Source organism: Dendrobates tinctorius, unplaced genomic scaffold (genome assembly GCF_039654945.1).
Source record: "Dendrobates tinctorius isolate UK_male_01 unplaced genomic scaffold, ASM3965494v1 ptg000038l, whole genome shotgun sequence".
Classification (NCBI taxonomy): domain Eukaryota; kingdom Metazoa; phylum Chordata; class Amphibia; order Anura; family Dendrobatidae; genus Dendrobates; species Dendrobates tinctorius.
This window is the reverse complement of record NW_027361706.1, coordinates 18,597,530-18,624,573: the sequence shown is the minus strand read 5'-3', so window position 1 is coordinate 18,624,573 and position 27,044 is coordinate 18,597,530. Positions and strand designations below refer to the sequence as shown.

The 27,044-nt window shown below is 42.8% G+C and overlaps 2 protein-coding genes across 3 annotated transcripts in view; one reads left to right on the top strand and one right to left on the bottom strand.

Annotated features, from left to right (window-relative positions):
* Window positions 1–27,044, bottom strand: part of SYN2 (synapsin II) — a 434,838-nt gene that overhangs the window by 185,960 nt on the left and 221,834 nt on the right. For both annotated transcript variants that reach the window (XM_073574250.1, XM_073574251.1), the window contains exon 6: window positions 531–593. In XM_073574250.1, coding sequence (XP_073430351.1) covers window positions 531–593 — 63 coding nt within the window. The remainder of the gene's footprint in view (window positions 1–530; window positions 594–27,044) is intronic.
* Window positions 9,343–27,044, top strand: part of TIMP4 (TIMP metallopeptidase inhibitor 4) — a 41,630-nt gene continuing 23,928 nt past the window's right edge. The window contains exon 1 of the mRNA XM_073574252.1: window positions 9,343–9,595. Within this exon, the coding sequence (XP_073430353.1) occupies window positions 9,472–9,595 (124 nt within the window). The 5' untranslated portion in view covers window positions 9,343–9,471. The remainder of the gene's footprint in view (window positions 9,596–27,044) is intronic.

The window sequence follows — 27,044 nt, the reverse complement described above, 5'->3', positions numbered from 1 at the left end:
CCACAGCTCCGACTCCACAGCCCTGGTGGAAAGGCTGCGTTTTCTTGCTGAAGAAGCTACTATTATTAGGGAGCAACATTGCCTGGTCTGTACAAGGTTTAGATAGGTGATGCATGTCAAAGTAACATCCACAAGAATACCAGAAGCAATAGTTTTCAAGCAGAACACTGCCCTGAGCACGAAACTACTTACATTGGCTTGCCTTCTTCTCCGACAGCATCCAACTGCCATTACTTTCTAATACATACTCCCTTTTGAGAGGAGTGAGATTGTGCACTATTACCGCTCTGCGGCTACACAACCAAAAACGTAACAAGCTGTCATGCACTGTGGTGTCCAACACCTTTCATACCTATTATAGCCCGGATTGTCTTTTTCAGAAATTTGTGCTAAAACATCTTCTGTGTTGGAGTGGACCGGGCGGGCAAGCCTTAGCTCTCCACGTGCATCAACAAGCCCTAGGCCTGACCCGTGACTCTAGCGCTGGTTTAATGTTTGAGCTTGACTTGTAAAATAAAATTTATAGTTACCTTTCCCATTCCAGAATGTGCATGTCCAATCTTCACTACAACTGGAAATGATGGCATTGCAAGCTGAAATACAAGCCAAAAATGAAATGAAAGTTCTTAAAATAATACAAATACAGTGGGGAAAAAAAGTATTTAGTCAGTCAGCAATAGTGCAAGTTCCACCACTTAAAAAGATGAGAGGCGTCTGTAATTTACATCATAGGTAGACCTCAACTATGGGAGACAAACTGAGAAAAAAAAATCCTGAAAATCACATTGTCTGTTTTTTTTTCATTTTATTTGCATATTATGGTGGAAAATAAGTATTTGGTCAGCAACAAGCAATCAAGATTTCTGGCTCTCACAGACCTGTAACTTCTTCTTTAAGAGTCTCCTCTTTCCTCCACTCATTACCTGTAGTAATGGCACCTGTTTTAACTTGTTATCAGTATAAAAAGACACCTGTGCACACCCTCAAACAGTCTGACTCCAAACTCCACTATGGTGAAGACCAAAGAGCTGTCAAAGGACACCAGAAACAAAATTGTAGCCCTGCACCAGGCTGGGAAGACTGAATCTGCAATAGCCAACCAGCTTGGAGTGAAGAAATCAACTGTGGGAGCAATAATTAGAAAATGGAAGACATACAAGACCACTGATAATCTCCCTCGATCTGGTGCTCCACGCAAAATCCCACCCCGTGGGGTCAGAATGATCACAAGAACGGTGAGCAAAAATCCCAGAACCACGCGGGGGGACCTAGTGAATGAACTGCAGAGAGCTGGGACCAATGTAACAAGGCCTACCATAAGTAACACACTACTCCACCATGGACTCAGATCCTGCAGTGCCAGACGTGTCCCACTGCTTAAGCCTGTACATGTCCGGGCCCGTCTGAAGTTTGCTAGAGAGCATTTGGATGATCCAGAGGAGTTTTGGGAGAATGTCCTATGGTCTGATGAAACCAAACTGGAACTGTTTGGTAGAAACACAACTTGTCGTGTTTGGAGGAAAAAGAATACTGAGTTGCATCCATCAAACACCATACCTACTGTAAAGCATGGTGGTGGAAACATCATGCTTTGGGGCTGTTTCTCTGCAAAGGGGCCAGGACGACTGATCCGGGTACATGAAAGAATGAATGGGGCCATGTATCGTGAGATTTTGAGTGCAAACCTCCTTCCATCAGCAAGGGCATTGAAGATGAAACGTGGCTGGGTCTTTCAACATGACAATGATCCAAAGCACACCGCCAGGGCAACGAAGGAGTGGCTTCGTAAGAAGCATTTCAAGGTTTTGGAGTGGCCTAGCCAGTCTCCAGATCTCAACCCTATAGAAAACCTTTGGAGGGAGTTGAAAGTCCGTGTTGCCAAGCGAAAAGCCAAAAACATCACTGCTCTAGAGGAGATCTGCATGGAGGAATGGGCCAACATACCAACAACAGTGTGTGGCAACCTTGTGAAGACTTACAGAAAACGTTTGACCTCTGTCATTGCCAACAAAGGATATATCACAAAGTATTGAGATGAAATTTTGTTTCTGACCAAATACTTATTTTCCACCATAATATGCAAATAAAATGAAAAAAAAAACAGACAATGTGATTTTCTGGATTTTTTTTTATCAGTTTGTCTCCCATAGTTGAGGTCTACCTATGATGTAAATTACAGACGCCTCTCATCTTTTTAAGTGGTGGAACTTGCACTATTGCTGACTGACTAAATACTTTTTTTCCCCACTGTATATAATAATAGAGATGTTAATGAAGAACATAATAAACACTTGTCATTTCCATCATTCAATTACAGGGCTCACATTATTCACTAGTATATGATATATGGAAACTCTCCAAAAAAAGGAAAAATGACCATGGATACTACAATAATAATATATTACTTGTAAACGTATCACCATTAGTGATGAGCAAGTATACTCGTTGCTCGGGTTTTCCCGAGTATTTTGGAGTGCTGGGAGATTTAGTTTTTGTTGACGCAGCTGCATGATTTGCGGCTGCTAGACAGCCTGAATACATGTGGGATGTACTGTATCTTCGAGCACGCCAAAATACTAGGACACTCGAGCATGCTCGGGAAAACCAGAGCAACGAGGCTACTCGCTCATCACTAATCACTATCTTAATTTTTATGATGGCATAAAAACAGTGATTTTTTTTTTTTACAAAAAAAAATTATTACCAAATTCATTGTACACTATATACAGTGTATAAGATCATGCAGTTTCTGTGGGGATCGTGGCTATAAGTGACCTAGGCCTGATTGGTCCCATCCCCATCACTACTGGGAGACAAGAACCAGGAACATGAAATTGTCTAAAATATCATCTACTCCTCCAGTGAATTTCACTGTGGTCACTATGTATTAGGTAGCTGACACTCTCTGGATAGCCGCCAAACCCAGGTCTATCTGACAAACATTAAAATGGACTAGTCACTCCACAGAACTCATTTCCACTGCTTAAGAGTCCAGCGGTTATGTGCGTTACACCAATCCAGTCAATGCTTGACACTGGTCATGGTGATATTTGGCTCAGGGACAGCTGATAGACCATGAAGGCCCATTACATGAAGCTCCTGGGCACAATTCGTGTCCTGATGGCATGTCTGGTTAGGAACACTGTAGTAACTCATGCAACAGAGGATAGACAATGATTTATGCACCAGGTGCTTCCGTGTCCAGAAGCCGCTCGCTCTGTTTCAGTGATACCTCCTTAAAGGGGTATTCTCATCTCCAAGATCCTAGCCCAATATCCAGTAGGTATAAAAATAATAATATTAGCAAATAACTCCAATTAGAAATGTTGTATAGTTTTTCTGTTTTATTATGTCTCTTTCCTCATGTGCAAGCATTGCAGGACCTTAGGTATCCTTGGTTACGTCCACTCATATAATCACAGTTAGCTGCTATTGTTCGTAACCATAGATACTTAAGGTCCTGCAATGCCGGCACATGAGGAAAGACATAGCGAATCAGAAAAACTACACTACATTTCTAATTGGAGGTATTTGCTAATATTATTATTATTACACCTACTACATATTGGGATACGATCTTGGAGATGGGAATACTCTCTTTAATTAGGTTGAAAAAATGTCCATAAAGTCTGGCCTTGTTTAATGTCCCTAAGGTCTTCAGGATGACCCATAGTAATACCACGGATTATGGTGGTTGGATGGCTGTGTGTTTGATTTGTGCTCCCACAATATGTCCTCATATCATGGTCTACAGGATGCCGGATCATGGAGTTCTTTACCCCTACGTCAGCAGGGACTATGCCTACCTCTCTACACACAGCAGCTACTACTGACCAATTATTCCGAAACCCCAGCCATCAATGGAAAAAAAAACACATAGGAAACAAGGGAGGAACCGTGAAATAAAGAGAGACTGGAGAGACCGCAGCACACTAAACAGTCATCAAAGTCACTTTCCGTGCAACCCTAATTATAGCCCAGGAGCTAAATTTGTCATCGGGAGTAAAAAGTTTCATTATTACACCTAGGAGTAATAATTTACACCACCCGGCTCTCTACACAACCGTACAGTAATTCTGCTGCCAGAAATGCATGTACAGATCATTTCTAAGAAAATAAACATAAATTATTCTAAGACGGCACTTAGTTTAGACGTTTATTGTTAATTAGGAGGTGAAGAAAGTGATGAGCTTGGGTAAAAAAAAAACATAACTAACAATGTTCGTCAGAAGTGAAGTGTGTGAATGTGAGGAAAGCATGATGTGGGATGTATCCTGTAAGACCGGTTGGATTATTTCTGTACAGTGTCCTCTGCCAGTCTGTGTCTATTAACATATCATTATCCTCTGTGTTTCTTAAAGGAAATGTGTTATCAGAAATTAACCTACTATTTAAATAAGATATTTATGTTAAATGCATTTTATATCATTTTTAGTAATGCATTGTTTTTGTTTTTTTTTTCACATGGCAATCTGGATTTAAAAAAATTAGAAATCTCGTAAATTTCACTTTGACCCTATCTCTTGAATTGAAGCGATATATGAGCGTGTGCAAAGGTAATTTGGAAGAGGAAGAGGCGAGATGTGACAATGCCTGATGTGAACTGTGGATCCTGTTATCACCTTCCTGCCATTGCAATCGTGCCTGTGATGATAATGAGACTGTTGAAAAGTCTTCTGAAAAGAACAAGTAGGTTTGAGTTCTGAAGGTGGTAAGAAAAAAAAAACATTAACGATAAAATACAATTAACACAAAAATATGATTTAAACAATGGGTCATTTTCTAATGATACATCACCTTTAAAAAAAGATTTGGAAGGAAAAAGTTGGAAGTACCGCTCTACAAAGCGGGCCGCTCACTGTACACTGTGCTTGCCTTGTTGTCAGCCTCTACCTGTGGTGTCTGGTAGAGACCTTCTCCCCTTTCATGTATAGTGGTCAGATCGGCGACATCGCTGTCGGGCAATAAAGGATTCGGGCAACAGACATCAATGGTGTATGGGCAATCTGTCATCCTGTGTTATGCTGTACAGTATGCGAACAATTGTGCATAACATACTGTAGGATTATATTTATGTTCACAATGCCACCGCAGCACCATAATCAGTGGAGACCAAAGTCAATGGGGTCCATCATTGACAGCTATAAAATTATTTACTTGGCACAGCTTCCAAACTTGTGTTACAGAAGCCACAATGCATATGTTAAAAAAACCTCTCCGTAAAGGAACCGAGCATGCCAATTTTATGCTTGTGGGGTCAAAGAGGGGATTAAAGTGCACAAACACGTTAGATTAACGTCTGTAGAACCCATCATATTCGTTAGCTTTGGCCGACAGTCTAGTATGCATGGGAGCTCCAAACTCTCCCCAAACAGATGATGTTTGGCGAGATAAGGATCTGGGATGTCCTCTCCCCCATCGGCAGGGGAGTCTGGTGGCGACTCTTTAGTAGAGTGCACATGAGTGCTCGGCAGAAGAATTGGAGCGATAGCTGCTGGATAACTGATTATCCAAACCCATCAAACGTCTGACAGCTAACGACTGTGTATAAGGCCCCTTACAAACCCATCTTAAGGGACACAATTCACTGTTCCAATTTATTTGACCTCTGATGAGGTTACTTGAGAAGTATCATCAATCTAATAACACCATATTTTCAGAACTGTTTTCTCATGGTATATCATTCCAATTTAAGTCAAAATTATATATTTTACTTGTTGAACATTCTTGGTTAATTAAAGGGAATCTGTCATCCCCCCCCCCTGGGACGTATATGACCTATTAATATGGGCATACAGGTAATAAAAATGTCAATGTCACTCTAGTACTACCTGTATGCCTCATATTAATGGTCTTGTTGCTGAGAGATGTTATATTCTGTCTTTATGTTAATGATTTCTTCCAGGCTCCGGGGCGTGCGGTGCTGGAAGAAATCCCTGCCTCTTGTCCTCAGAACAATACTACCCCCCACCAATGCACGTCAGTGGTTACCCCGGTTCCCGCACCTGTGCCCTGCACTCCCTCAGAAATACCTTCCTCATCCTCCCTTCTTTGGGCACTGTATCCAGGTGACTTTTGCTCCAGTGACTTCCGATGTGCATACCGATAAGGGAGGATGAGGTATGTATTTCTGAGAGAGAGTCTAGGGGGCAGGTGCTGGAATACCGGAGCCATAACTGACATACATAGGAGCGGGGTAGTATTGTAATGAAGACAGGAGGCAGGGATTTCTCTCAGGCACTGCACGCCCCAATTTAAATATCTCAACACAACTAATGGAACAAAATGAGAAACTAGGTCTGAGCTGAAAAAGTAAATTAATGTGTATGCAAAATGTAAATGCATATGAACACAGGACCTTTACACAGAGAAAATCAAAAACAAAACACAAAACAAATATCCTAAAATAAAAAAGTAAAAAATAAATTGCAAAAATTGCATGACGGTAGTAATAATAATAAGGGTATTTAGTTAACATAATTTTGATCAAAATAATGTACAAACCATCCCGCCACATCATGGCAACCCTTGTGGGACAGTCCTAACTCTTGTATTTAAAACCTTTCCACTTGTCAAGTGACGTGAATGTGAACAAGGATCGAGGGACTGACCCACTAGTAAAGCATAGGCCAGACAGGATGGATTTCCCAGCTCAGAAGCAGGGCGGTCACACCCTCATATGCACTGAATGCACACTGAACTAAATGAGAAACTGGGTCTGAGCTGAAAAAGTAAATTAATGTGTATGCACAATGTAAATGCATATGAATACATGACCTTTAGGCTATGTGCACACGGTGTGGATCCTCCCGCGGATTAATCCGCAGGTCAAATGACCTGCATTTTTCCTGCGGATTTCTTCCTTTTTTTTTGCTGTTTTCCACCTGTGGATTTGTAGAATGGAGCAGGTGGAAAAATGCAGCAAAACCGCACAAAAGAAGTCACATGCTGCTTTTTTTTTTCGCGGAAAAATCCGCAGCATGTGCACAGCGTTTTTTTTTCATAGCCTATAATGGTACTGTACATCACCTGCAGATCTGCAGTGGCAAATCCGCTGCGGATCCACAGTAGAAACCGCACTGTGTGCACAGAGCCTTAGGCTGGTTTCACACTGGCGCTTTTTAACGCAGCGCATCGTGTGCGTACATGCGCATGCGTCCTGATCCCCTATCTTTAACATGGGGGCGCATGGTCTAGCGTTTGCACACGTTCGTATGCGTTTTCGTGTGCAAGCGTTTTTTCCGGTGTGCGCCCAGGCGCGCCGGACGCAACCTGTTGCATTTTTGGTCCGTTCGACCTGTCTTAAAAAAAAACGCATGCGCACGCGTGCACACGGAATGCGACAAAATAACACATTACGGCCTACGTAAGCGTTTAAAATAGCATGCGTTTTAAGAGTCAATATGGCTACAAACTGGTTAAAATGCATGCGCATAAAATACGCAAACGCATGCAAAATGCTTGATGCGTTTGGACTGCGCACGCAGCGCAAAAAACGCTAGTGTGAAAGTAGCCTTACACAGAGAAAACCAAAAACAAAACAAATATCCTAAAATAAAAAAGTAAAAAATAAATTGCAAAAATTGCCTGAAGGTATCAATAATAATAAGGGTATTTAGTTAACATAATTTTGATCAAAATAATGTACAAGCCATCCCGCCACGTCATGGCTTGTACATTATTTTGATCAAAATTATGTTAACTAAATACCCTTATTATTATTGATACCTTCAGGCAATTTTTGCAATTTATTTTTTACTTTTTTATTTTAGGATATTTGTTTTTGTTTTTCTCTGTGTAAAGGTCCTGTGTTCATATGCATTTACATTGTGCATACACATTAATTTACTTTTTCAGCTCAGACCCAGTTTCTCATTTAGTTCAGTGAGCATTCAGTGCATATGAGGGTGTGACCGCCCTGCTTCTGAGCTGGGAAATCCATCCTGTCTGGCCTATGCTATTACTGGTGGTTCAGTCCCTCGATCCTTGTTCACATTCACGTCACTTGACAAGTGAAAAGGTTTTAAATACTAGAGTAGGGACTGTCCCACAAGGGTTGCCGTGACATGGCGGGATGGCTTGTACATTATTTTGATCAAAATTATGTTAACTAAATACCCTTATTATTATTACTACCTTCATGCAATTTCTGCAATTTATTTTTTACTTTTTTATTTTAGGATATTTGTTTTGCGTTTTGTTTTTAGTTTTAACTAATGGAACAAGTAGTTTCTCGAAAGATGCCACATTTACTGACAACTGCAAAATCATAATTATTCAACCCCTTGAATAGAATTAGCAAATTGAATGTTGTCTCAAGCACCTGATGAAACTAATCAATGACTTCATTAGTTGCATTAGGCGCGCTTGTGATGTGTAGCTACTGCAAAGGTCTAGTCCAAAAAGATTGGACACTTGCACAAATAATGAAAAAGATGTAAAAATAGAGTAAAGGCATTAATAAATTATCCTAAAGATACAGCTGGAACCATAGATTGCAAGTTCCGACTTATTGTAACCGTGATTACTCTAACTGGAGGTGGCAGAAAGAGCGAGATGTCACCGGCTGCCATCAGATACCCAGTCAAAAACCCTTATGGGTGTGTGCACACGCTGCGGATTCTGCTGCGGTTCTGCAGCGGTTTTTGCTGCGGTGTACAGTAACATTATTCCCTATGGGACTAAAAAACCGCAGTGCAGACGGTGCTGATTTTTCAGCGCGGTTTTGAAACCGCAGAAAGAATAGACATGTCAATTCTTTCTGCGGATTCCGCTGCGGTTTGCCATCTCCTCCATTGAGGAGATGAAAAAACGCAGGGCAAAACCGCAAAGCAATCCGCAGGTAAAACCGCAGGTCTTTTGACCTGCAGATTTACCTGCGGATTTTACAAAATCCGCGCCCCAATCCGCAGCGTGTGCACACACCCTAAGTGACTGCAAAAGACCTGCAGCATCACCTGGTGGTAGCAGACACTGAGGTTTTAATTCGTATAGCAAGGCACATACTAAGTGCTGAAGGTCTCCATGACTGAACATCAAGATGGGCACTTTTAATGACCCAAAAGCGCAAGAAAAGTTAGAACCAAGATTCCTCAGGAACACTGATTTAATTTGGATTGTGACTGTCCACATGCAAGGGTGCTGCTGGGGGCGCGGACGAAGGGCCATTTTCACCTTGGCATAGGACGGTGTGCAGGTTGTCAGACTGACAGCACTGAGGCAATGACAACTTGTCAGTAACTGTGTCAGTACCAGCAGACAGCCACGCTGGATTTTTGCTCCTGTGATTGGTGTTTCTTGTGTTTAGAAGGAGGGGTCAGCGTTCTTCATCCATAAATAAGAAGCTTTCATGCCGTGGTAATAGGACATCAGATTTTCAAGAGCCTGAAGAAATTTCCACGCTTGTCAGAGGAAGACCAGCTTCTGAAAAGAATCCCTTTCTTGGCTGGAGGTGCACGTTGTAGACTCAGCATGAATCCTTTCATACACACATTGCTCTGTTGCGCCCTGCTACTTTTAACCCCTAAGGAACTGACAGAGGCATGCTCCTGCGCCACGGCTCACCCCCAGCAGCAATTCTGTAATGCCAAGTTTGGTGAGTCATTTTATGTTTACAGCCCTCGTACATGGTGTAGAAGGTGTGTGTGTGGGTTTTTTTTTTTTTTTTTAATGGTCTTTTTTTATATTTCTTATTCTAAACTTGCCCTTAAACTTTTCGAGGCTTCATCGGTTGTGACAAAGTATGCAAAAATCAATCTGTGGGTTAAACTGTATTAAAATCAGTCCGCATATCCCAGGTCGGAAAGCAATTTTCAGCAGAAGGCAACCTTTAATGAAATGGTAATGCTATTGCAATGCCATGGTGTTACCAGCACTTGCATTTCGAGATCTCGGTGCTAAACTTTGGACACCAATTGCTAAGCTGAGCATTTATCATTTACACTCTGGTGATCACATTTTGGGCATCTGTATTCATGTGAATATCCATTGTCGATATGTCTCATTGCGTCTTGTGACACAGATCAGGTGAAATAAGATTTGCCTTCATTCTTACACCCAAGGGTCGGACACAGGAGAAAATGTAAAGTCCATTTAATTCATCGAGTCATGCTGTGGCTGCTTAGCTCTCATCCCATGCGCGCAGTAGATGTACAACATGCCTCTCCGAAGAACCTCACAATTAGCATCTCTATAGTGCAGACGGCACTTACTGCATACAGATTAATAGCTCGAAAAGCCGCCAAGAAAATATCTTTGTGGGCCAGACTCCTAGCACGAAAGATCATTACTTACACTGACTTTTTTTGGGTTAGTTTCCTGCATCTGCCCATGATACAATGGCTGCCTGGCTATAAGTAAGTGGAAACGCATGATGTGCTTTGTATACTAATATGGATATCTGTAAAATGTTAGTACTTAGGCTGGTTTCACATTTGCGTTTTTTAGCGCAGCGCATTGTGCGCGTCCATGCTCCCCTATGTTTAACATGGAGGGCGCATGGTCTAGCGTTTGTATGCGTTTTCGTACGCATGTGTTTTTTTTTTCGTAGTGCGCCATACGCAACCTGTTGCACTTTTGGGTCCTTCAAAAAAAAAAAACGCATGCGCCCTCTAGCACACGGAATGCGCAAAAAAAAAAATCTATGGGAACCCTGGCGTGCCCCATGCGCATTCCTGCGTTTAAAATCGCATTCGTTTTAAGAGTGAACGTGGCTATAAACTGGTAAAAGCGCAAAATGCATGATGCGTTTCTATTGTGCACGAAGCGCAGCGCTACAAAAACGCTAATGTGAAAGTAGCCTTATATGGGAGAAATTTATAGTGATTTCTGCATTAAATCTCAGCTTAAGGGTTTCCTAAGAGCGTACAAATTGGACAATGATATCTGATTTTTGGCAGATAGTGCTCGGAACAATGTTACTTAGGCTGGTTTCACATTAGCGTTTTTTAGCGCAGCGTGTGCGTTCATGCGCCCCTATGTTTAACATGGTCTAGCGTTCGTATGCGTTTTTGTGCACATGCAGGTTTTTTGGAGTGTGCGTCTAAGCGCGCCGGACGCAACCTGTTGCATTTTTGGTCCGTCCAACCTATGTAAAAAAAAAAAAAACGCTTGCGCACAGAATGCGACAAAATAACACCTTACAGTCTATGGGAATACAGGTGTGCGTATGGACATGTGCACGCCTGCGTTTAAAATCGCATGCATTTTAAGAGTTAACATGGCTAGAAACTGGCTAAACCACATGATGCGTTTTTTGCATGCGTTTCTATTGCGCACGAAGCGCAGCGCTAAAAAAAGTGAAAGTAGCCTTAATGGTGCAGTGCCGATGCATGACTTTTTTTTTTTTTTTTTTTCATTGACATAATGTCAGTGTGAAGAAAAAAAAAAAAAAATGCAGCATTCTGCAATTTCACTTTACCACTCACCCATTCATATCTATGGGTACTTGGGAAAACATTGGACAGCACTCAGATGACATCCAAGTGCAGTCTGACTTCCAGGGACTCACAGAATGGAGAAATTTTATTTTCTCCATCTTCTCCACAGTGTGCTCTGAGTCACTCATCCAAGAGAATTGGATCACATTATGGTCACAATCTGATCAGTTTGATCAGAGTATCATTTGCATAATCAGCCTGATTATCTTGGATGAGAGAATCTATGTCCGCCTGAAAAGGGATGGGGCTAAGGGGGGTGTTGTTTTAAAAAAAAAAAAAAAAAAAACATGTTTATCCATAAGGACTATATGGAGAAAGAGATGGGGACTAGTGATCAGCGAGTATACTCGTTAGGCCGGGGTCACACTGGCGAGGAATACGGCTGAGTGAGAGGCGCTAAAAGCACGCATTAGACAAGGACCAATGATTCTCTATGGGGTCCCTCGCACCAGGCGTATATTTCTCATCCGTATTCTACAGTCCGTGCCAATCGCAGCATGCTGCGATTGTCAGCGTACTACGCCCGTATAAAGCCAATGCAAGTCTATGGGTGCGCAAAAAATACGGATTACACACGGACCACATGTGTGACTTGCGAGAAATACGCACCAGGTGTCTTTTAGCAAAGCCGGCAATTCTGTGCACTATACAGTAATCTCACACTGACAGGTTTAATAAAGAAACGAATGAATAGCTATTTACACATAGAATACATAGAATGCGCATATATATATGTGTGTGTCTATATCTATTCTTTGGTTTCTGTTAGAAACCCTGTCATAGGGCTCCATTATATGTCTATTTTGCAAGCCTGCAAGAAAATCTCGCCATACGGATGCTGACATGCGCAAAATACGCGACCACACCTTGATTACGGATGACATACGGAGCACTATTTAGGGGACATTCATCCGTATTACGCATGTAAAATACTGACCGTATTTTGCGTCGGTTAGTGTGACCCCGGCCTTACTCGCATTTTCCCGATCAACGCATATACTCGCTCGTCACTAATGGGGACGTCTCCACATTACACCTACAGGAGATAATATGGTATTCCACTCTAAATCTATAGGCTTTAATAAGGATTTTGTAGCTAAAACATCTCCCACTCTTCTGGTAAATTTTTTTTTTTTTTTTTTTTTTTTTTTTTTTTTTTTACAACATATTTGACTGTGGGAATATTTTCCCATTTGTGAGGATAGATAGTAATGTTGGATGAAAGGTCCTGGCACGTAATCTCCATTCTAGTTCATCCCAAAGGTGTTGGATGGGGCTAAGGTCGGTGCTCTGCATGGCTGGTCATGTTCTTCCACACCAAAGAACCCCAACCATATCTTTCTGGATCTTGCTTTGTGCACTGGGCACAGTCAGGGGGAACAGAAGAGGGCCTCTTCCAAATTGTTCCAGCAAAGTTGAGAGCTACAGTTGTCCAAATGTCTCGTATGCTGAAGCGTTACGATTTCCCTTCACTGGAGCTTAGGGGCCTAGACTAGCCTCTAAAAAAAAAAAAAAAAAAAAGACAACCCCGACTTTACTGTAGCACAATGTAAAGTTGCCAAACCCAGATTCGCCCATTAGATGCCTGATAGAAAAGTGATACGTCAATGCACAGAACACTGCTTTACACCACACTATATACTGTAAAACTTTGAGTTGTGCTTGGTGATGTATGGCTAAATGCATCTGCTCATCCATGGAAACCCATGCCACGACGATCCTAGTGCACAGTTTTTGTTTAGATGTTAATACCAGAAGTTTCGGTTTTGCAGTATTGGAGATAGCAGAGCGTTGTTGGCTTTTATACATTACGCGCCTCAGCACTCGGTGACCCTTCTACAACTAGACTTCCACTAAAATGTTCACATACCAATATAGATAAAAATTGAAATTTGCCACATTTAGACCAGTGTTTGTGTTCACTAGGAATATACAGTCATATGTAAAAGTTTGGGCACCCCTATTAATGTTAACCTTTTTTCTTTATAACAATTTTGGTTTTTGCAACAGCTATTTCAGTTTCATATATCTAATAACTGATGGACTCAGTTATATTTCTGGATTCAAATGAGGTTTATTGTACTAACAGAAAATGAGCAATCTGCATTTTAACAAAATTTGACCGGTGCAAAAGTATGGGCACCTTAACATAAAAGTGACATTAATATTTCGTAGATCCTCCTTTTGCAAAAATAACAGCCTCTAGTCGCTTCCTGTAGCTATTAATGAGATCCTGGATGAAGGTATTTGTGACCATTCCTGTTTACAAAACAATTCCAGTTCAGTTAAGTTTGATTGTCGCCGAGCATGGACAGCCCGCTTCAAATCATCCCACAGATGTTCAATGATATTCAGGTCTGGGGACTGGGATGGCCATTCCAGAACATTGTAAATGCTCCTCTGCATGAATGCCTGAGTAGATTTGGAGCGGTGTTTTGGATCATTGTCTTGCTGAAATATCCATCCCCTGCGTAACTTCAACTTTGTCACTGATTCTTGCACATTATTGTCAAGAATCTGCTGATACTGAGTTGAATCCATGCGACCCACAACTTTAACAAGATTCCCGGTGCCGGCATTGGCCACACAGCTCCAAAGCATGATGGAACCTCCACCAAATTTTACTGTGGGTAGCAAATGTTTTTCTTGGAATGCTGTGTTTTTTAGCCTCCATGCATAACGCCTTTTTGTATGACCAAACAACTCAATCTTTGTTTCATCAGTCCACAGGACCTTCTTCCAAAATGTAACTGGCTTGTCCAAATGTGCTTTTGCATACCTCAGGCGACTCTGTTTGTGGCGTGCTTGCAGAAACGGCTTCTTTTGCATCACTCTCCCATACAGCTTCTCCTTGTGCAAAGTGCGCTGTATTGTTGACCGATGCACAGTGACACCATCTGCAGCAAGATGATGCTGCAGGTCTTTGGAGGTGGTCTGTGGCTTGTCCTTGACTGTTCTCACCATTCTTCTTCTCTGCCTTTCTGATATTTTTCTTGGCCTGCCACTTCTGGGCTTAACAAGAACTGTACCTGTGTTCTTCCATTTCCTTACTATGTTCCTCACAGTGGAAACTGACCGGTTAAATCTGAGACAACTTTTTGTATCCTTCCCCTGAAAAGCTATGTTGAATAATCTTTGTTTTCAGATCATTTGAGAGTTGTTTTGAGGAGCCCATGATGCCACTCTTCATAGGAGAATCAAATAGGAGAACTACTTGCAAGTGGCCACCTTAAATACCTTTTCTCATGATTTGATACACCTGGCTATGAAGTTCAAAGCTCAATGAGGTTACAAAACCAATTTAGTGCTTCAGGAAGTCAGTAAAAAGTAGTTAGGAGTGTTCAAATCAAGAAAATGATAAGGGTGCCCATACTTTTGCACCAGTCAAATTTTGTTTAAATGCAGATTGCACATTTTCTGTTAGTACAATAAACCTCATTTGAATCCAGAAATATAACTGAGTCAATCAGTTATTAGATATATGAAACTGAAATACCTGTTGCAAAAACCAAAATTGTTATAAAGAAAAAAGGTTAACATTAATAGGGGTGCCCAAACTTTTACATATGACTGTATGTCATGCTATGACTGTCTACAGTAACGAAGTGGTTCCCCACACTGTCCCTGAAATTGGGACCCTAACTATCCTTGTCCCGGGGGTACTCTTTGAAGGTAGAGAGGCCCCAGTCTCCAAACTTACTATGCTCCTGTTAAACCCTGATCTGTCCCCTCCCCCAACCCATGAGGCATGGGGCACAAATGTTAGCGAAATAAGAAACAAAGACAAAACGGGGAGAACAGAGAAGCAATAACCAACAATAGTGAAGAGGATAGGGACAGGGAGGAATAAACTAAATGGTAACAGGGACCAGGAGATAAACACACATGTACTACAGCAAACCACAGAACACTACTACAACAGTCCAGTTGGCCAGTTTATATAAGAAGAGGTAATGGCCAGATCAGAAGCAGCTAAAATGGATCCGCATGTTTCTGACTGGCATAGAAAGGGTTGTTAACCTCTTCAGCACCAAGAGAAACAAAATTCATTTAATATGGAACACAAATAACACCATCTCTAAAGAAGTCCTGTGATTACCCAAAGTGACCATCTTCCAGGGGGATGTGACACCCTCCTGACAGTGACACTGGGCCTCATTTATAAAAACTGTCTAACCAAAAAAGTGACCTTGTTACCCAAAGCAATCAATCACAGTACAGGATTAGTATAGAGAAAATCAACTCATATGCAAATAAGGTGTTAAGTGCTCTGGGAGTGACAGGGCGCTTCCTGAGCCTCTGCCTCCCCAGTTTGTTTTCTTGGTCAGCACCACTTGATAGTTCACTGTCTGTGACATCAGGCACAAGCTAAGGAAATCAGACAGTGAGCTATCAATCAAGCTAAAGTGGCTGGTGCTGGGCGGGGAAACAAACTGAGGAGGCAGAGGCTTGGGGAGTGCTCCATCACACCCAGAGTACTTAATGCCTAATTTGCATATGAATTAAAATTCTGATTTTTCAGAAATGCGGCAACAGAGGATATAAAGATGTCTGCGAATTTAGCTTTCTAAGACTTCCATGCCCATATAGTCGACTTTGAGGGTTTGATCTTACGAACAGACTCCCTTTAAGGGACCATGGTCCCTAGAAAATATGCAGATCAAAAAGTGGTTTACACTGGGTGGGACATCCAAGCAATCAGTAGTTATCCATGGGGAAACCTGAGAAAAGGCCTCCCTTTCCTTGTAGCATCACCATAAGGGAAATTAAGCATGACAAAGTGTGTATTCACATTATTGGGTTATCTGCATGAAGAGCAGCTTTTCAGTCTACCCAAGAGATGATGTTCTCTCCATAAGTCTAAAGAGGTGTTCAAGCTTGGGGAAAAAAAAGACAGTGTTCAAAGATAAAAAGTTAAGGAGTAATGCTTGATAAACACCATGAAGTTCTAAAACTCTTTTTGGCCAATTTACTAGGGAAACCAGGTAGGATGTCACCCAGCAATCTCCAGCACTGGTTGAAAACCATGGCCATATTGGCAGGCACATTTATTGTTAAAGGGGGTTCTCAATTTTCAGAAAAAAACAATGGGGTACCGGTAGATGCATGCTTTAAACTAACAAAATAGGCGTCATATTACCTATTTAAGCCCCTACCACTAGAGCGCCACCTCTCAACTAGTCCCTGCACAGCGTGATTAGACTGTAAACACTCCACAGCAATTTGACGGCTTGCTCTGCAGCACATCTTTTCAGATGAGCTGTCAATCAAACTGCCAGTGAGAGATTACAGCCGCTGCTCAGTATAGTGCTGATGACTCAACGCTCTCTGGACTGCCCCTATGACTGAAAGTGAGTGGCACCTGCAAGATATCAGTTCACTTCCTTCCGCCAGCTTTCAGCAACTACGCTTTTAGCCCTATATCTATAGGTAAATATAATTTTTGCTCATAACAGGTTCCCTTTGTTTTTGTTTTTTTTTTTTATTGCTTAAGCATTATCCAATATATATATATATATATATATATATATATATATATATATACTTTTTTTTTTTTTATTTTTTTTTTTTTTAAACCTACAACCCATTTAAACCAGACTAAGCGGGGTTGACCAAAAAAAAAAAATCTCAATTTTGGAGGACCTAGGACTGGGCGGTTTACAAAGACAGCCCATTAACTTTAAAGAGTACATGCAACACCCTTCTTCTCCTGTGGAGGCACTGCAGAATAGAACATTCGCGACAGTGTTCTACAGACATCTACTATACTGATATTTGACTTTGCCAAAGAAGTGTCTGTGCTAACGATAATAAAAATTGTGCCACCATGCTGTACTGCTTGATAACCTCCACCAAACACAACACTTTGCAACAAGAAAAAAATATATTTAAATCATGACATTTCCTTGGCTCCTGCTGAACAAAGCATGTGTTTGTTCTACTGCACTTTCTCTCAGGGGTCACCTTGCTACAATATTGCAGAGCCCCAGTCACCAATGAGCTGTGTAAGTCCTGTGAAAGGGCTGGGATTTCATCTTACATCTCCTACAAGAAGTAAGCAGAGAAATTAAGTCTGGGCCAAGCACTTTCCTCTCCACTTTTGTGTGGGTGATTAGTGGTGTGACATTTTGTCGTCTTCTCCTTGTCAGTGCTCTTTTGTCTTGTCAGGCTGATTCCTTTACAACACGCATAGCTACAAAACAGATCCAGCTACCCTGCAAAAAGCCTTAAGAATCTCATCAGGACGGAAGCAGGGTGAGATGAGCGATGTTGGCGTGGTCACCAAGTCACAGCAGAACCACGAAAAATCATGTTCAGCAACCGAACGTAAATCACGTATATGATTTGCCAGACCACCAGTTTCTGAGGAGTCAAAAGGACATGAATACTGATAAAGGGGTTGTCCAGGCACCAAAAGGACATGTGCACACTCCTTTTTCAGGTTGATTCCATGTTCAAGCCACTTGGGGGGGGGGGGGGGGGGGGGGGGGGGGAAACACCTAAAAAGTATGGCATAATGCACAGCGACATCAAGACAACATTGCTCTGCACATGTTCTGTCTTATGAAAGTGGTTAAAAGTAGTAACATGTTCATTCTTTGGGTCGCTTAGTTTGCCTGAAAATCTAGGGTCTTGAGTAGAGATTAGTGAACCCGAACTGTAAAATTTGGGGTTTGTACTGCATACCTAGTGTGTGTGTGTGTGTGTGAGAGAGAGACAATTTTCCAGGTCCCCATTGATTTGTATGGGGTTAAAGTTCAGGTAGAGTTCTGGTACCAGAACAAAACTTTGGACTAAAGTTCTGTCGAATCCGAAGACCCCGAACATCCACGGGTCCGCTTATCCCTAGTCTTGAGTTCTTAAATGTGTAAAATACTTGTAAACACAGTTTAATTCCTATTAAAAATTTTCTCCCTTCTGAATTGAGGGATTTTTTATTTTGTTGTGTACAGCTACTTGCTTAGGATTTCCTAGGTGAGAAGCTCACTCCGATTGTAAGTTCTAAGCTTCAGAGCTTCCTGTCACTGTTGTGAAGCTGTCCGGATCACCAAATCCCATTCTGCAGACAAAGCTGCTTCTGCCAGTAGCCTTAGAGAGCGCTCAGCTCGAATCGGTGGCATCACAAAGCCGCTGGTCGGAACTGTCAATCCTCCAAGAAAATGGGAAACCATGGATCCTTTAACAGGATTAAGATGTCATTGACTGATGTCAAGTTAGATGTTGAATTGCACTCCTTTGTGCCATGATATCCCCGGACCATTTTATCTCAGCCAAGGCAACCTTTGCTAGATCTGTATACTTTAATGATATCTACCACCAATGGAGCTAAGTGGAACATAAGTTAGAACATTGGGAGAATTATTAAAATTTAAGACTCTGAAATAAGCTTTTATTTGTCTGGACATCAGTTAACTGTATTATATACTCCACTTTTCTCAGTGAGATCATAAAATCTATAGGACAATGTAATTCTCAAATAATTCCAAACTTTCATAAACTTGAGCATCATCTTCTGATGGGGTTGTCTGCTGGAACGCAGAGATTGTTGAAGTTTGGAATCTTTTTTTGGTTTCTGACCCACCAAATTATTCTTAATCTTCAGGTGGAGGCCAGTCTATCATGTCCATTAAATTAGTACTTGGAAAAAATCATCTTCCAAAACATTTTCTAAACGGCAATACTATAAATGATGACTATAGGTCAAAAAAATCCCAAACAGGTCAAATCGAATCTGGAGCTCCAGAATCCCACCCATACATGTGGTCAATGCTCTGTTCCAATGGAGAGGTTTTTGCATCTCCCTTTAACTGAGGGAGTGTCCAGGTATGAGTAACCAACTCTCCTTATTTTTTTCTTTTGTATCAGTCTAATTATCTAACCAGGTCACTGCTATAGATGTAAGTTGCCTGTAGAACAATGACAGTTGACATCAGTCTGCACACGTAGGTCACCATGATTCTTGAGCAGCCTAGTCGGCAGGGATACAGTCTTGGATAAAATATCACATATCAGAAATTCCAATCTGTGCTTAACATCTCACAGGTGAAAAGACGTAACTCTTGGCAATCCACTTGGAAAAAAGCTTAATGCCTGCAGCATTAGAGGCCCCAAGGTTGTACACATTCTGCCACTGCTCATAACCCATATCTAAAAGATTTTCCTACATCAAAACAAGAGTTAAGCGGGCCATGATTATATATCATGATGTGGGGATGCTTTTAAAGATGAAAAATGTGCTTTTTCCTCTTCTCAATATTGTTTGTGCGAACACTATGGGTAAGAAAGTAGGTCAATGCATGTTGATTTTCCATGTGGCTTCCGCACCACTAAAAATCTACACCGAGATCGGGATGGGATTTCGGAAATCTTTCACATCACGTGGTTTTGTGTCTTCATCACTGGTAAAACATGCTAATAGAGAAAGTTACATTGGAAGGTGAATGGCCAGGCAAATTGAGGTACTGTAATTGGTTGTATTTGTCTACTTGTCTGGTTTCAATTATGTTAACCTGGATTTCATTGTGAGTCTTAAAATAAAGAATTTATAAAAAAAAAAATTAGTACTGTTACACATGTCCCTGGTATCGGCTTCCTTCCTCTGGGACCACTGCCCTCTGCTTTGCTCCACGTCGGGTTTTGCAGGTTGCCCAGAGAGGATCAGTGACATCCTCTCCCTAGACCTTTTTAAGTCCCACTGACACACTCACCTGTGTCTTGGGATTAAGACACCCTGTCCTACGTTTGGTGTGCTCCATGATCTGTATTTGTGGTTTTGCTTGCATTCATCCCTGCTGGGTTTCCCTTCATCCATCCTGCTGATCCTGAGAATCCCATCAGCCTTTAGACTCCTTGCCACCCACATGACTTTCTGGTTTCTGCATAAACACCTGGGGTCCATGTTTCCACCTCAACCTAAGGATTAGAGGATCCACCTCACCTGGTGAGCCTTAATCGGAATCTGTCACCTGAAAAAATGCTTTAATCCTTGAGATATGAAGTTAATCTGCATGTTAAGTGTTCTGAACCTCCGCGGTGCCGGCACATAGACCCACTCTTCCGTCAGGAAATTAACTTCATTCCTCCCGGCAGCGTTTCAGTGATGGGGGCGGCACCGGTGTAGGCTCAGTCACCGCTCAGTGTATAGAGTGGCGGCTGTAACCGTGCCCTCGGCACTGACTGACAGCTGGCCCTAATGTTGAGCTTCTGTCAGTGTGGGGGGAGAGGTTACAGCCGCTGCTCTATATACACTGAGCTGAGACTGAACCTGTACCAGCACCACCCCAGTAACTGAAACCGGAACGCTGCCAGGGGGAATAAAGGTAATTTTCTCCCAGCAGCGGGAGTCTAAGTGCAGGCGCCAGGCAGGTTCAGAACAGTATTAACCTGCAGATTAACCCCACATCTGCAGGTTAATAGCTATTATATTTTTTTTTTTTTTTTTTCTTTTCAAGTGACAGGTTCCCTTTAACCCCTTTCTGCCATGAGACGTACTATCCAGTCCATGTGCTCTGGGACTTAACTCCCACAACGGCATAGTACGTCATGGCATTTAATGCGACATCGCGACTTCAGTCGAGATGATCGCATTAAAATTCCAACGCCATCCTACCTTATGGTAGATGGCCTTGGCATCCAGGGGTCTGCCGCCACCCTCCCTTCCTCCCGATCACTGTGATTGGCTGTTGAAATTGAAACAGCCAATCAGTGCTTCTCATTGTTTCAGCCAATCGACGCGGCTGATGTGCTAGGCTGGGATCGAGTACCGATGTACTGGATCCAGGCACCGGCAACTCCCCCCACCGATCACCGATCGCGCCAATCGCAGGGCACAGCGGCGCTATAGCACCACTCTGCCCTGCCAGTATCAGTCTGGATCGGTGCTGTATTAGTGCCGATCCTAGGCAGGGACCTGATAGAGGCCCAGTAGGGCCTGCAGGAGCTGGTTGGCGCGATCGATTAGATCGGCGATTGCGCCAACCACAGGGCACAGCAGCGGTCACTCTGTGACCGCTCTGTGCCCTCCTGATGACCTGGGCATGACCTGCCTTTGAATCGGAGCTGTGAGCTCTGATCCTAGGCGGTTGCCATGGTCACAGGCAGTGCAGTGATTGGTGGATCAATATTATCATTCGATCCCACCAATGGCAGGTCACAGCACTGATGTGACCTGCCTGTGACCTGTATGACAGCTCTGCAGGGGGTCCTCACACTAGCTGAGGATTCCCTAGAGCAGTCATACGTCTGGAACTCCTGGTGTGCTGGGTATTGTGGTGCCACAGCAGCTTGTAGCATCACAATACCTGCTAAAGGAAAAAGAGAAAACCCTACAACTGTAAGTATTGCCTGATCCCTGCCAAATCTGGCTTCATCCCCCTTCACCCCCCCCCCCTTTGCGTCGATTGGTGACGCAGTTCACCAATCAACATTCGTGCTTGCGTTTTGTTTTTTTTTCCCCCTTTGCGCCAGTTCCGTATTCGCATCCTACAGCCGCCAAACTTTGATAAGTTGACATAGTTCACTTATCATAGCTTGTGCTTGCTGACTTCCTTTTTTTTCACTCCCTCTTTGCGCCACCTGACTACAAGCGTAAGTGCTAATCCCTGTCCGATCTCTTCATCCCCCCTCAATCCCCCTTTGCGTCGCCTCTGTGCACACATTTAGCAGCCCCCTTAGCGCCAACTCCTTATTCGCATCGCACAGCCGCCAAACTGTGATAAGTGACATAGTTCACTTATCAGAGCTTGTGCCTGCTGATTTCCTTTTTTTTCACCCCCCCCCCCCCTTGCACCACACCTGTACGCACACTCAGCAGCTGCCACTGAACTTTGATAAGTGACGCCGTTCACTTATCAGAGCTAGGGCCTGCTGTCTTAGACTTTTCTTTTCACAGGTATTTTTCTCCCCATTTCCTTTTTTCTTTTAGCTTTTTCTTTACAGGATAGTGTGCACCAATCACTAGCCCCCCACACATGCACATAGTTGTAAATAAAGTACACCCAAGCACCACTTTCACAAAAAATGTCCCGCCCATCGCGTTCGTCCCAACAGCGCTATTCAATGGAGGAGGCATACTCTTACCTTGCCTCCGACACTGATAGCGAGGATGACGATCCGACTTTTCTTTTTCGGATTCTTCATCCTCTTCCTCTTCGGGTCCTGTGGAACCGCCACGCAGATGCTCCAGGACAGAAGATGAGGCAGCGCCCACCATGCCCGAAGCTGATTCAGTAGACCCTGTATGGACTTCGCCCCCCCCCCCCCCCCCCTGAAAATTACGAGCCACTGATTCCTGATTTTGTGGCAGAATCGGGAATCAAGTTTGACACCACCAGCCTCACAGACAGACTTCTTCAAAGTCTTTTTCTCTGAGGATTTTGTTAATCTCATGGTGGAGCAAACTGATTTGTACGCTCGTCAATTTTTGGCGGAAAACCCGATTTCAACATATTCCAACTGGTCTCCTGTGGACGCAGTTGAAATGATGCAGTTTTGGGGCCTGGTCCTCCACATGGGGGTACAGAAGAAGCCGGAAATTTGGCAATATTGGGAGTGTTGATATTTTATACAACACTCCAGTGTTCCGAATGGTCATCGTCCGGATGCGTTTTGAGGCCATCCACAAGTTTCTGCATTATACAGATAATGCACTGTCCTGCACGAGATGACCCCCAACTTTGACCGTCTGTTCAAAGTTCGGCCGGTCATCGAACACTTCAACAAAGTTTGCTGAAGTGTACGTGCCCCAAAGGAACATCAGCGTGGATGAGTCCTTTGTCCATTTCAAGGGAAGGCTCAGATTCCGTCAATACCTGCCCAGTAAGAGGGCCAGGTACGGAATCAAACTCTACAAACTTTGTGAGAGTACCTCGGGGTACACTCACAGGTTTAGAGTCTACGAAGGAAAGGACACCAGGATTGAACCCCCTGAGTGTCCCCCCCTGTCCTGGGAGTGAGTAGGAAAACTGTGGGATTTGATTCACCCACTGCTGGATAAAGGTGATCACCTCTACACTGATAACTTTTATATCAGCATCCCACTCTGCGGTACTGTCCGCAAAAATCAGAGATGCCTTCCGAAGACGCTACTTGGACAGATGCTCGTAAAAGGTGAGAGCAGAGCCCAATGTAGCGACCACCTGCTGGTGGTCAAGGACAAGAGGGATGTCCATCTCTTGACCACCATACACGGTGATGGCAGCACCCTCCGCACTGTACGGGGGTACCTCCACACAGGTCAGAAAACCGACCTGTGTAGTGGGGTACAACAAAAACATGGGGGGGGGGGGGGGCGTTCAATACCTTCAACCGTACAATGCTCTCAGAAAGGCAAGGATGTGGTACAAAAAGCTGGCCGTGCACATCGTACAAATGGCAATGCTCAAAGCATTCCTGCTGTCACAATGTGCACACCCCACCGATGCGTTGTACCTTCATTTCCAGGAGGTAGTGGTTAAGGCCCTGATGTTTGGCGCTCAGGAAGGAGAGGGTCCCAGTACTTCCGGAACTGAAGGTGCTCGTATCGTACCAGGTCAGCATTTTCCGGGGGTGGTCCCGCCAACTGGTAGAAAAGGTAAGCCGCAAAAAAAGGTGCTGAGTGTGTTACAAATAGGGAATATGCAAGGACACCATTTACCAGTGCGACACCTGCCCTGAAAAACCTGGCCTGTGTATGAAGGATTGCTTCAAATTGCACCACACCTCCATGCACTACTAATTTACATTAGTGTAGTTGGGGGCACATCTAGATTTGTTCTTTGGGGGTCTAGTATGCAAAATGATGTCTCATGTGGGTTTTTTCCTGTTTAGGCACATCAGGGGCTCTGCAAACGGAACATGACGCCAGCAGACCCATCAAAGTCTGCATTCCAAGACGTCACTACTTCCCTTTCGAGCCCCGACATGTGCCTAAACAGTTTTTTTCCCACATGTGGGGTACCAGCGTACTCAGGTCAAATTGGACAACGTCTTTGGGGGTCCAATTTCTTCTGTTACTCTTGGGAAAACTAAATTGGGGACTAAATAATTTATGTGGAAACAAAATAGGATTTTATATTTTCACGCCCGGGCATTATAAGCTTTAGTGAAACACTTGGGGGGTTCAAAGTGCTCACCACACATCTAGATAAGTTCCTTAGGGGGTCTAGTTTCCAAAACGGGGTAATTTGTGGCGGGTTTCCACTGTTTAGGTACATCGATGGCTCTGCAAACAGAACATGATGCCCGCAGACCATTCCATCAAAGTCTGCATTCCAAAACGTCATTACTTCCCTTTTGAGCCCTGCTGTGTGCCCAAACAGTGTTTCTCCCCCACATATGGGGTATTAGCGCACTCAGGACAAATTGGACAACAACTTTTGGGGTCCAATTTCTCCTGATACTCTTGGGAAAATAACAAATTGGGGACTAAGATCATTTTTGTGGAAAAATTTTTTTTTTAATAAGCATTATAAGCTTTAGCGAAACACTTGGGGGTTCAAAGTGCTCATCACACATCTAGATGAGTTCCTTAGGGGGTCTAGTTTCCAAAATGGGGTCACTTGTGGGGGTTTCCACTGTTTAGGCATATCATGGGCTCTCCAAACGGAACATGGCGTCTGATCTCAATTTTAGGTTGAAAAAGTCAAACGGCGCGCCTTCCCTTCTGAGCCCTGCCATGCGCTAAAACAGTGGTTCCGCCCCACATTTGGGGAATCAGCGTACTCAGGACAAATTGGTTAACAACTTTTTGGGTCCAATTTCTCCTGTTACCCTTGGGAAAATAAAAAAAAAAATGTTGCTAAAAGATCATTTTTGTGACTAAAAAGTTAAATGTTCATTTTTTTTCCTTCCACATTGCTTCTGCTCCTGTGAAACACCTGAAGGGTTAATCTTCTTGAATGTAGCTTGAGGGGTGCAGTTTTTAGAATGGTGTCACTTTTGGGTATTTTCTGCCATATAGACCCTTCAAACTGACTTTGAATGTGAGGTGGTCCCTTAAAGTGTTGTAAAAATGAGAAATCGCTGGTCAACTTTTAACCCTTATAACTTCCTAATAAAAGAAATTGTTTCCAAAATAGTGCTGATGTAAAGTAGACATGTGGGAAATGTTATTTAGTAATTACTTTGTGTCACATATTTCTCTATTTTAAGGGCATAAAAATTCAAAGTTTGGAAACTGCAATATTTTCAAAAATTTTTCCATTTTTTTTCATAGTTAAACACAAGTTATATGAATGAAATGTTACCACTAACATGAAGTACAATGTCACGAGAAAATCTCAGAATTGCCTAGATCCGTTGAAGCGTTCCAGAGTTATGACCTCATAAAGAGACAGTGGTCAGAAATGTAAAAAATGGCCCGGTCATTAACGTGCAAACCACCCTTGGGGCTTAAGGGGTTAACATACTGTATAGTCTGGGGCTATGAAGCACAGTTGAAAGCCAATTAAGGTGTCCAAGCAACTTGGCTGTCGGCCAACTGCTTATTCAGCTGACAACTATCTCTTCCCATAGACTTGGCAGCGCATTCATGTGTTCTCTATGGCAAGAGCGGAGTAGGCTACTGTCAGACACGTCTGGCGGTGACTTATTTCCCAGGAGAACAAAAAGATTGGCAATTTGTCCACATTGCCTGATCTTTCTCTTCCACAAACTCATCTGTTGCTGGAAAAATTGACGGGTTCAATTGAATATAATCCAATGGCTATTGTTTTAGTTTTACCAGAAAAAAAATTCTATGGCCACTCGGTAACACAATAAGAATGTCTATTTTGGCCCTCGGTACATTGTTAGCTGATTATCAATATCAGGTATTTAAAGAGGTGCAGACATTCATAAACATATAAACCATTAACAAAAAGCTAAACACAAAACATGCATTGGGGTGTTCTCTCTGTGATTTCTCTTGCAGATTCTTGTCCTTCATTACCATTTTGTTTACTTTCTATTTCTTCAGGTATTATTTACAAGAACTACAGGATATGTTCTTCTATGCACATTAGGTGCCAGTATGTGTTACTTTGAGGAGTAAAAGGATTTGGAGGTTTTTGGTTGACCACACTGCTGCTGGAAAGTAGTTGTTTCACCCTGCATTCCAGTGCGATTTACTCACTACTTAACCCAGAAAAATTGCTGTAACTTCTAAAATGTCTGGTCGACCTTACTGAAATTTGGACTATACTTTAGTTCATGAGAAGTTGGAATGCAATGAACCTCAGCGACAGCAATGAGAAACATCCTCGCCCTGAGTGGTCTCGCCGACTTGTTGCCCCCGCCACTCATCTCCACTAAGAGACAGACTTGCTTCGTGCCTTTCTGCGTGTTGGTAGTTTATGCGTGGTGAATGCATTTCACTCCTGCCAAATTCCTTCTTCATTTGTTAACAATGTACAGATACAGTTTGGAGGAGCGTGTAAACTTATTGGAAAACTGAGTCCTTAACAAGGTGCCAACGTGAGTTTCTAAAGAAGTTTGGAGGTTGAAATCCACCATCCAAACCGTGTATTGAAGTACTACTCTCATCATCGTACGCCCGGTTTCGCTGTTAGTAGCGAGAGCAGGCATATGATGATGAGAGTATTCATCAGTCAGCACCTGTAAAATAAATGAAAAATGGCAGTTGATGTC